An 11,706-nucleotide genomic window follows, 5' to 3' on the forward strand; every position below is an offset into this window, starting at 1 on the left:
CTGGTTTCCTCCCACAGTCCAAAGATGTGCAGGTCAGGTGAATTGGCCATGCTAAATTGCCCGTAGTGTTAGGTAAGGGGTAGATGTGTAGGGGTATGGGTGGGTTGCGCTTCGGTGGGGTGGTGTGGACTTGTTGGGCTGAAGGGCCTGTTTCCACACTGTAAGTGATCTAATCTAATCTATCTAATCATTTGGCAGTGGAGGAGGCCCAGAACTTGCATGTCCTTGGTGGAGTGAGAGGGGAGTTGAAGTGGTTGGCCACGGGGTGATGGGATTGTTGGGTGCATGAGTCCCAGAGATGTTCTCTGAAAAGTTCCGCAAGTTGGCATTCTGTCACTCCAATGTAGAGGAGACCACATCTAGAGCAATGGATACAGTAGATGAAATGTTTGGATGTGCAGGGAAGGAGAGGTACTACTACTTTGCAAGGAGAATGAAAGAAGATGAGTCATGAAATAAAAGAACTGAAGATCTGAAGCAAAAACAAACTGCTGGCGAAACTCAGGCGGCCGAGCAGTACCTGGCGCAAAAGCACAGTTAATGTTCCAATCTTGAAAATGACTAAATGGATTTAGTGGGGGCTTGCACAGGGTAAAGGAACTAATTTGTTGACTTCCTCACAGTTTTACACTGACCCAGGTGTCACGTTTCACCCTCACAGGCTGGTCACCACAACCTGGAAACATGTTTGAGTGTCGTTCTGCTTTCCCTTGCGTTAGTGATGGCAGGCACTGGGAATCTGAAAGTCCTGCAGATCTGTCGATTCATGCATAAGAGGACCGGAGGAGAGATGAACTACGGCTTTCACATGGCATCTCACATGGCTCTTGGTCTCCTGTTCTTAGGAGGGGGAAGGTAACTCTGAGCCATTTTATTTACAGAGTGCGCTAACAAGATTGTGCTCTGAGTCCTGAGGGAATTGTGTAGAACCTTTTCCACCTTCAGTCATACAGTGTGGGTATTGTGAGGGTACTGTTAGGGCACAGCCACATCTGGAGAGAAATTCAAAAGTGAAATACCACTGATGCTGGCCATCTGAAAGAAAAGTAGAAAATACTGGGAAAAGTCAGCAGGTTTGGCAGCGTCAGTGCAGAGAAACAAAGTTCAGGTTTCAGTTCCAAGTTCTCCTGCTCGACACTGCCTCAAACTCAACCTCAGAAGTGCAGAAGGAGGCCTTTGAGCCCATTGTTTCTGCTAGCTGTCCAAATGAGCAACTCATTCAGTGCTCTTTCCCCATCTTCTGCCAGTAACCCTGCAGATTCTTCTTTTTCACATTGTACTCCAATTCCTCCTTGAAAACTTTGATTGAACCCATATCTTTTTTTTAAACTGGCCGTGTACTCTGAACCTCAATCATCTGCTGAGTGGAAAGCTCTCTCCTTGTGTCCTCTTTGTTCCTTTTGTCAATAGGTTTAAAATCTATTCTCAATTCTTTCACCCAACCACTTTCTCCCAACCCCTCATGATTCTGAATGCCTCTATCAAATCTCCTCTTATTCTTCTCAAGGAGAATCGTCCCAATTCTCCCAAGTCTATGTTGAAAACTGAAGTTCCTCATCCCAGGAACTATGCTCGTGAATCTTTTCAGTAATCCCTCCAAAGCCTTCACATCCTTCCTAATGTGCCATAAAGAAGTGGGCACAATACCACAGCTGAGGCTAAACTGGAATCCTATACTGGTTCAGCAAAACCTTCTCAAGCCTTGTTCTTTCTGCCCCTATTAATAAAGCTTCATTAACTGCTTTTTCAACCTGGTGGAGGTGGGTACTGCAGATGCTGGAGATCAGACTCAAGATTAGAGTGGTGCTGGAAAAGCACAGCAGGTCAGGCAACATCCAAGTAGCAGGAAAATCGATATTTCGGGCAAACGCCCTTCATCAGGAATGAGGCTTGTGGGCTCTGAAGATACATAATTGTGTGTGCATTAAGTGAACATTGCCTTAAATGTGAATTTAATTTTATTCACTTTTTCAATCCCCATTCTAATCTGCCTACACATTCGCTCCCCTCCATATTAACTCCCTGCATCTGACTGTTCTACTCAACCATCCACTCAACTCATCCTCCACCCATCCCCATCTCACCCAACAATTTGCCCTGTCCATACGACTCTCCCCAAATTCCACCCATCTCGTTTGGCTCTACCATTCCTGGGTCGCCCAGTAGTCTGCCTCCAGCGAACCCAGCCCCCTGCATCCATCCAAGTACCCAACTAAACCAGCAACATATCTCCCCTGCACTTAAATTCTCCTTCGGCCAACCCCACGTAATCAACCGTCCCTTTTGCTGTTTCACTTACTCCACTTGTAGTTCTCCCTGACCCTCCCTTGCTGAATCTGATTCTCCCCACCCACCCCACCTACCTGCCCCACCTCACTTACCACAGCCGCCACCTCTTACCCCACCCTTCCACATCTCTGGCAGTGACTCACCTTTCCAATGGTTTAGCAAATTACATGCGGAGAGGAGATAATCAGCTGAAAGTACTGTGGAGCCACATCTGTGATGTAAAACCCTGCCCACGTGCTTCTCTGTGTGACTGAAGTTAGTATCATTTTTCGATTCTGCCCACTTGCTTTTAACAGTCAGTTTGTAAAAGGATGAGTCTTCCTAAACTGTTTGAAATTGTGCTTTCACTTATCCCTTTCAATCTCTATTGCAGGTATTCACTGTGCACGTCTAACTCTGCCATTGCAGCTCTCCTTTGTGCCCTTTATCCACGGTTCCCAGCACACAGCACTGACAATAGGTGAGTGTGTCTTTGTGCAAACAGCAGCCGAAGAGTGATGGAAGATGATAGCGTAGTGGGAGTGTCACTGGACCAGTCAGACTAATGGGTTCAAATCCTACCGCAGCAATTGGAATAATTAAAGTCAAAAACATTGGAGATAATGCTGACCACAGACACCCGTCTTTACTTTTGGTAAAGTAGCCTGCCATCTCTGCTGTGGCCTACAGTCTTAACTGCTCTTTGAAATGCTGAACAAGCCACTCACGAAAGGAGCAATTCAGTTTGGGCAGCAACTGCTGTCCATATCCCATGAGAAAAGATAAATGAACCTAATCTATGACAATTTCTAGTCCCAGTTATTTTTACTGTGAACACTATATATTTTATCAGGAAATGCCCTGACCCCATTGCTGTCCAGACGTAGTAGGTTTTCAAACATTATGCTACCCCTTCCTGTTTGATTGCTAAAGGCAGATCTTTTACAGAGACCACAGTGTCATCTCTTGAAGCACATGCCTTAGCAAATTCCGACCTTGATGTGCTGCTCCATCACTTATGCTTTGCTATGTATTGTTTCTCCCAGGAGCCTACCTTAAACCTGATTCTATTATTCCTCTCTCCAGATTCTCCCACCTTCATCAGGAATCTTGCAGTTTCATTGAGAACTGTAGCCATCTGAGTATCTCTATTCCTCTGACACTAATCTGCCTCCCTTCTTGACCTTGAAGCTGTCTCTCCTCTGTTCCAGTGCCCCGATTGAGTTACTGCTTTGTCTGGTGGAAGGAGCTGATTGAAGTCAAACAAAAATGAATTCGCTTTTGTTCTTCTATCTCTCTGGACTGTGGTGCTCCGACTGGATAACATGCCATCAATTCCTAGAGTACCCCTGATCTTTTCTCTACTTCCTCTAATTTTAGTCCAACCTCATCCAGCCCATTTCTCTGCCCAGTCCAGGATGATGCAAACAGGCCTGTCCCTTGGTAACTCATTGTTTCAGCTTTGCTCTTGTCCCTTTGAAAAAAATCTTTTCCTATCTTGACTCCATTTCCCTTGGTATTTCTCTGCATGGAGAAAGCAGGAAAAGGGATAGAGGTATTCAACACTGAGGGGTTTTGGTAGAGCGAATGGCGAGAAACTTTGTGCACGTGGGTAACTTTAGGTCTTATATTGTCATAGAACTGTACAGCACAGAAACAGACCCTTAAGTCCAACTTGTCCATGCCGACCAGATGTCCTGAATTAATCTAGTCCCATTTACCAGCATTTGCCCCATATCTCTCTTAAACCCTTCCAATGTATATACCCATACAGGTACCTTTTGAATATTGTAATTGTACCAGCCTCCACCATTTCCTCTGGCAGCTCATTCCATACATGCACACCCTCTGTGTGAAAAGGTTACCCCTTAGATCCCTTTTAAATCTTGCCCCTCTCACTTTAAATCTATGCTCTCTGGTTTTGGACTCCCTCACTCCAGAGAAAAGAACTTGGCTATTTGCCTTATCCATGCCCCTCATGATCTTACAAACTTCTACAAGGTCACCCCTCAGCCTCCAACACTCCAAGGAAAAAAGCCCCTGCCTCTCCCTATAGCTCAAACCATCCTACCCTGGTGACATTCGTGTAAATCTTTTCTGAATCCTTTCCAGCTTCGCAACATCCTTCCTGTAAAAGGGAGACCAGAATTGAACACAGTATTCCACAAGTGGCCTAACCAATGTCCTGCACAGCCACAATATGACCTCCTAACTCCTATACTCAGTGCACTGACCGATAAAGGGAAGCATGCCAAATGCCTTCTTCACTATCCTACCTACCTGTGACTCCACTTTCAATGAACTATGAACCTGCACTCAAAGGTCTCTTTGTTCAGCAACGCTCCCCAGGACCTGACCATTAAGTGTACAAGTCCTGCCCTGTTAGTTGGCAAAAGAAATACTCGTGCAATTTGCAGAAAATGTTCACACAGAGGGTTGCTCTGGTTTGAAATGCATGATATGAAAGCAAATTCCTTTGGAACTTTGAAAAGAACACGAACTTGAAAAGACTTAATTAGCAGGATTATGTGGTATAAATAATGGACCAATTTGGATAGATATTCCAAAGGAAGAAACCTGTCCTGTAAATTTCAGTTTTATGATTCATGGAACCCCAATTCATTTACATTTTTCCACATCATGTCTTCACTATGAGACAGCAAATTGCACTGGCTGTATTTACACCTCGTGATTTAGGTTTCACAACATGGTGGAGCACAAATTGATAGGTAGCTTAGCCAAACTTTCTTTTCTTTCATGTCTGCCAACAATTATCAAGGTCTGCTTCTGGCTCAATGTTTCAACCTCTCTGCTCCTTTCCCCATCAGTCTGACCTTTCCATTTTCAGTTTCCTCCATCATTCCAATCAGGTTTGAAGGAAACATCCGGAATGGTGTCCCCTTTCTCTTGAGCACGTTAGATTAGATTCCCTACAGTGTAGAAACAGGCCCTTCGGCCCAACCAGTCCACACCGACTATCCGAAGAGTAATCCATCCAGACCCATTTCCCTCTGACTAATGCACCTAACACAATGGGCAATTTAGCTTGGCCAATTTACCTGACCTGTGCATCTTTGGACTGTGGAAGGAATCCGGAGCACCCGGAGGAAACCCACGCAAATCCACGGGGAGAATGTGCAAACTCCACATATACAGTCGCCCGAGGCTGGAGCCAAACCTGGGACCCTGACACTGTGAGGCAGCAGTGCTAACCACTGCGCCACCATGCCATCCCATTGTCGACCTCTGGTCCACTGACTGAGTTATCTCTGCAGTTTCCTTGTGCCATTGCTCCCATTCCCATCTGGGGTTACGCTTTCATGTCAGCCCATTTTGGAATGTTTGCACACATACGTTCATAGTGCCACTCTGAAAAATATTGCAAATGATATTCACAGGATTTTATCCTGGATCTCCGGAGGAGTGGCTTGAAATCTGAAAATATTTGTGGATTCTTTTCCTGTCACAAGTGCTGCATTGTCTGACAAACCAGGAAAAAGTGCAGGGAAAAATATCCTTCAAAGGCCTGTGACCGTCATGATAGAAACTCCCGGAAGAACAGGATATTCTCCCTTGATTGTTATGTTTAGACTCAGTCTGACCTTGGTTGTTTTAGAACTGAAAGAGTGATTGATTATTGAAAGGACATTTTGTTTTCAGAAAATGTCAAGCAGAAGAAATGCGGGGGAGCATAATCTGCAAGGGAAAAATTTGAGAATGTAATACTTGGCCGAGACTTTGGAGACCTTGAAGGTTGAGTCACTGCATTTTCCTTTTCTATACAGATATCACCTTCAGGCACTGAGACATTTGTACGTGCTTGCTGCTGAGCCACGTCTCCTAGTACCTGTTGATGTGGATACAAACACTCCATGTTATGCCCTCATCAAGGTTACCTACAAGGTACGTGAATTCGAGTTGACTGTTTATAATCAAAGCAGAACTGAACAATTGGATATGACCTTCTTCGTTTCAGATTTTGCACCTAATGCATGAGCAAACCAATTTCACAAAAACGAGCAAAATGTGAGGGACATCATCACCCTTTACTGCTCATGTTCACTGAGAGCTCAACTATTTGACAGTCTGATGCTGTAAACAATAATAGCTGCTTGTCTGTAGCTGTAATGCCTAACTATACGGAATGAATAGCGAGTTTTTGAGGTATCTCACTAGTATCCTGACATACGGAGGAGGAAGGACAACACATCCATCCTAGGATAAGCCAAACAGAGACACGCACGAGAATTCCTAGAAGCATGGCATTCCAACCGGAACTCCATCAACAAACACATTGACTTAGACCCCATCTACCACCCCCTGAGAAAATGAACCGGAAGTGACATCACCACATGAAATGATGTCACCGCAGGAAATGAAATCCCCAACCCAAGGAGACACAAACATATCAATAGAAAGCTGGCTACACCACCAGTGCTTTATCCAGAAGCTCACTGAAGATGTTACCTAGTATGGTGACAAAACATCTGAAAACAAATCTTCCAGCTCAGCGAGCAAGCCTACGTCCATAAGGAATGACAATTTTACAGTCACTCAACCTTGTCCATGCATACCTTGTACTGAATATACCAGCCAAAGAAATATAGCAAAGACATGTAAGGTGCTCGAGAACGCATGCGTGGCTAACCCCTGTGAAGGAAGTGCCAGTATTGCATTCCACTGAGGACTGAAATATTTTGGTCATGATGGCAGCAACTCAATGGTGTCAGATGCCACAATCACCAAAGGAATATTTCCCACAACTGCTGGTGAATTTTGTGCCAATTGACAGCACCTGGACCTGCTCTCCTCCCGCCACCCCAAAGAAGGTAAAGATGGATCTGCAGATATCAATTCCAGAGCCAAGAATATCACTGAAACTGTACTAGAATCATTAAAATTAATATTCAAGAGCATTATAGAATTTTTTTTCCAAGTAATCAATGTGCAGAGGTATGGGGAAAAGGCCAGGAGATTGGCACTACATTGTGATGCTCATTTGAGGAGGCAGTATGGCCATGATAGGCTGAATGACCTGTGACTCTTTGATTCTTTAAGAGATAGCCACTTGGAGACAATTGAAATGCAATGTATTGGTATCCCTGAGGAGCATGAGGAAATTTTTCAAATTCTAACAAAGGAAGTTCTAACCTTTAAATAAACATGATTTTATACAACCAGCCCTTGCTGTGGGAATGCTTAATTTTCATCTACTTTCTGAATATGGTTCTCATCTGCATTGTTCTCATTCGAGTCTCCCCCCCTACAAAGACATGAACGGACTTCCCCTGGGGAGGAGTATTCCAGAGACTCAATATCATGGCAAACCGGGTGTGTGAAATGAGCCAGAACTGTGGTGATCCGTAGAATAAGCAACCAAAGGGTATCTTCCCACGCTCTTTGTCAATCTGTGGTCCTTCCAGTTTGCTGACGTTTGGTTCACAAGATTATTTTGTTGGCTCACCATCTCCAGAAAAGAGAAGGATGAAAGATGGCATGGTACAGTTCTCTTAAAATTATGGAATTTTAATGGGTAGATGGAGAGAAGACATTTCCTCTTCTGGGGAATCTAAACCTCAAAGCTATAAATATAAGGAAGTGAAAATGAAGGTTACTGTGTGCATTCATTTAGTTAATCTTTGTTGAAGAACTACAAGGAGATAGGGTAAAAATTGGACTCATGATTTAGTGTGTGGTTTGGCCATTATAACAGAATCTGGAAAAGTAAACTGTTAAACCTAACTTGACCATTTCCAGCACCTGATTTCCATTGCCACTAAACCTGCTTCCATTCAGACTGTTGATACAGCTCTTTGACTTTCATGAATCTCTTAATTTTGGAAATGAAAAGACAGTGACCCATTGTCGCATAGGCAAAATCCCCCAAATAGCAATCAATGAACTGTTTTCTTTTGGGTGATATTGGTTAACAGATGGGTGTTGCCAAGACAATTAGAAAGCCTAAATTTCTTTCAGTGACAACATCTGCTGAAGAAAAGAAAAGCTGGCTTTCTACAGGTTTAAAGTGGCTTACTGCAGAAAACTGAGACTTTTTTTTGTGTGCAGCAAAGCTACTGGTCCCCCTTCTGGTCTGTTTAAGGGGGAGGTAGCAAGATTTTTAATTAGTAATGGGTTGAACTGTTATGACGAGTGGAATTGAAACCCAGATGAGATCAGGCATGATTGTATTAAATGGTGGATCATTCTCCAAGGGCTCGAATTGCCGACTTTTGCTCCTGGTTCTTATGTTTTCATGGTCAGTCGCGTCTCTCTGCCCTGCGCAAAGCACAAATGATTCAACTGACAACCTTGATGTTGCTGCCAGGCACTGATCTTTGGCGTCAGTCATTGGTCAATAGTCCACAAGCCAATTGGCTACACTTGTAACAGCTCTAGTTTGTCTGCACATTAATGGAATCCACAGCCACATAAACGGTATCAAATTCCTTACTTTCAAAACATACAACCAACCTTGTAAATCCCTGGGTTTCAAAACCAATACCTCTCATTTCAGTAAACAGTTTTAAAAGGCACAAAAAAAACCAAAAGGAAGGATCTTTACACTTTTAACTACCTCTGAAATGGCCGAGCAAACCATCCAGTTCAAGAGAAATTAAGGATGGGCAATAATTACTGCCCATACCAGTGACGCACACACATCCCATGAGCAAACAAAGAAAATTAAAACAGTAATAAATCCATGACTAAAGCTAACAATAGAACTAATGGTATAACTGTTATCCATTGGACCAACTGGAAAAATAGTTCCAGGCCAGCAGAAGAAAGCAAACTCCAACCATGCAGGTTATGACTGAACTCAAGCAGCATCTTTAGTCTTTCTTGGTTTGAGAATACTTTCAGCAGTCCCTCAAATATGAGACAATGTACTGCTCACATTGCTGAATTAAAATGGTCGCCTCCTATGCTATACATTTCCATGACAATGCAGAAAAATAATATGCCTTAATGAAACATGATCTCTCTCTGGGCAATGATTTCATGTTCTCTCTCCCCTCTGCCCACACTGTCATCAGCACAAATGCCACCCTTTCTCAGTTACTTGCAGCTCTGACGAAGGGTCACTAGCCTCACAATGTTAACTCTGTTTTTCTCGCTGTAGGTCCTGCCAGCCCTGCTGTTTTTCTTTCAGATTTCTGGCATCAGTAGTTCTTTGTTTTTCTTTAAAATTCTGAGCGGGCTTGACAGGGGAAATGTTGAGAAGATGGGAGAACCTTGAACCAGGGAATATAGTTACAGAACAATGGAACACTCACTTATAATTGACATGCCAAAGAGTTTGCTTCCCCAGAGGGTAGTGAGTGTGAGAAATTCTCCGCCTTAGAGGCTGGGTCACTGGAAGTATTTAAAAGAGGAGGGAGATGGACTGTTGAGGCCAATGGGAGGAGACAGATCTGATCTTGTTGAATGGTGGGACGGGTTTGCGGGACCAAATGGCCGCCTCCGACTCCTGTTTCTTTTTTTAATGTTCTGTACTATCACTGGTCGATGTACTATTAGTGTAGAACACCTCATGATGGTTTTTCTTCAACTAACAGCAGCTCCTTAGATGTAAACCCTTCTTTTGGAAAACATGGATTTCGATAACTATTGTGTACTATGCAGCCTGAAGAGACATGTGCTGCCACCAGCAGCGACTTGCTAATTGCATACTAACTTTAGGTCATTAATCAGTACCGCTAATTTTCTTTTGTGTTGCTGACATGCAGTGAATACAGAGGTTTTCTTGATGGAGTAATGATATTGTGAAATATCTTCATGCTGCAGTATTACGTATCTGGTGCTAATCCACCACTATAAAGTGCCACCTGGGTAGCCTGCGATGTATTGCAGTGTTGAATTGTTGGCTGAGATCAGTACCAAAATCTTCACGCTCTGGTTTCCCCTAAAGCTGAGTTTTCGTAGTTTCCTCTGTGGAGCTGCTGTTCTGAGGGAAAGTGAGATAACGAGCTTCGAGGTTTTGCAAATTTGCTGTGTAAGTCCCCAATTGGAAGACAGTTCTCCCATTTGTGGAGCTCTGAATGGTGAGGACTCACTTCCTTTCTCGATTGAGGGAGGCCACGTGAACACTGAAGCATAACTTTAAGAGATCAGGAACAACTGAAAAGAATCATTTTGTCTAATTTTCATGCTCATTTCTATTGGCCCCCAGGACTGTTGTTCAGCTGGTGCACGCATTTACTCAACCTCTTTTTTTTATATTTGTTCCTCGACTCTTTTCTCACCTTTATGCTACTCTCACTTCTCCCCTGCAGGCAATGATACCTGCTACCACGCTGTTTCTATATGCAACACGCGGTGATTTCCAGGAAAAGAGCAGCATGTCTCGCACAATTGTACATTGAAACATTGGTTCGCCGTCCTACACTATTTCACCAAGGTTCATTCCCTTGCTCGAAACCCATCCAGTTCTCACTTTCTTATTCACAAGAAGGAAGGTGACAAACGACCAGGCACCTAATAGGTTACATATCCTAACACCTGTCATTCGGAAGTGTTGGAGTCTATTATAAAGGATGCACTAACAGAATATTTAGAAATACATGGTGTAGAAAAGCAGAGTCAGCATGGTTTCTTGAAGGGGAAATCATCCCTAACATTTTTTTTTTTTAAGAATTGTTTGAGGTAACAAGCAGATAAAAGAGAACTTGTGATGTTATATATTTGGATTTCCAAAAGGCGTTTGATAAGGTATCATACATTAGGTATCATAAGGAATCATCCATTAGGTGTCATAACTTAATAAGATAAGGGGCATTTTCAGGATGGTAACCTGAAACTAGTGGAATGCTACTAGGATCAATGCTGGGTTCACAACATTTTACGACGTACATTAATGACTTAGATGACGGAAGTGAATTTACTCTGTCCACATTTGAGGATGATGCAAAAACAGGTGAGAAGGTGAGGATTATACAAAGAGTCTGCAGAGTGATTTGGGATTTAGATATAATCAATGAAAGTGCAAAAACTTGACAGAATGTAATGTGAGGTTATGCATTTTGACAGGAAGCATAGAGGAACTGAATATTATTTAAGTGGAGAAAGATCACAGAAAGCTATAGCTCAGATGGGTTTGGGGACCCTTGACATGAATTACAAAAAGCTAGCGTATAACAAAAAGCTAGAGAAAACAAAGGAATTTCGGCCATTATTTCAAAAGGAGAAAGTGAGGACTGTAGATGCTGGAGATCAGAGCTGAAAATGTGTTGTTGGAAAAGCGCAGCAGGTCAGGCAGCATCCAAGGAGCAGGAGAATCGACATTTCAGGCATGAGCCCTTCTTCAGGAATGAGGAAAGTGTGCCAAGCAGGCTAAGATAAAAGGTAGGGAGGAGGGACTTGGGGGAGGGGCGTTGGAAATGCGATAGGTGGAGGGAGGTCAAGGTGAGGGTGATAGGCCGGAGTGGGGGTGGGGGCGGA

The 11,706-nt window shown here is 43.4% G+C and overlaps 1 protein-coding gene across 1 annotated transcript in view; it reads left to right on the top strand.

Moving 5' to 3' along the window:
* anapc1 (anaphase promoting complex subunit 1) overlaps positions 1-11,706 on the top strand; it is a 202,231-nt gene that overhangs the window by 153,709 nt on the left and 36,816 nt on the right. The window contains exons 37-39 of the mRNA XM_043675393.1: positions 662-855; positions 2,663-2,749; positions 6,054-6,171. Of these exons, the coding sequence (XP_043531328.1) occupies positions 662-855; positions 2,663-2,749; positions 6,054-6,171 (399 nt within the window). The remainder of the gene's footprint in view (positions 1-661; positions 856-2,662; positions 2,750-6,053; positions 6,172-11,706) is intronic.

The sequence above is a fragment of the Chiloscyllium plagiosum genome, chromosome 3 (assembly GCF_004010195.1).
Source record: "Chiloscyllium plagiosum isolate BGI_BamShark_2017 chromosome 3, ASM401019v2, whole genome shotgun sequence".
NCBI classification, from domain to species: domain Eukaryota; kingdom Metazoa; phylum Chordata; class Chondrichthyes; order Orectolobiformes; family Hemiscylliidae; genus Chiloscyllium; species Chiloscyllium plagiosum.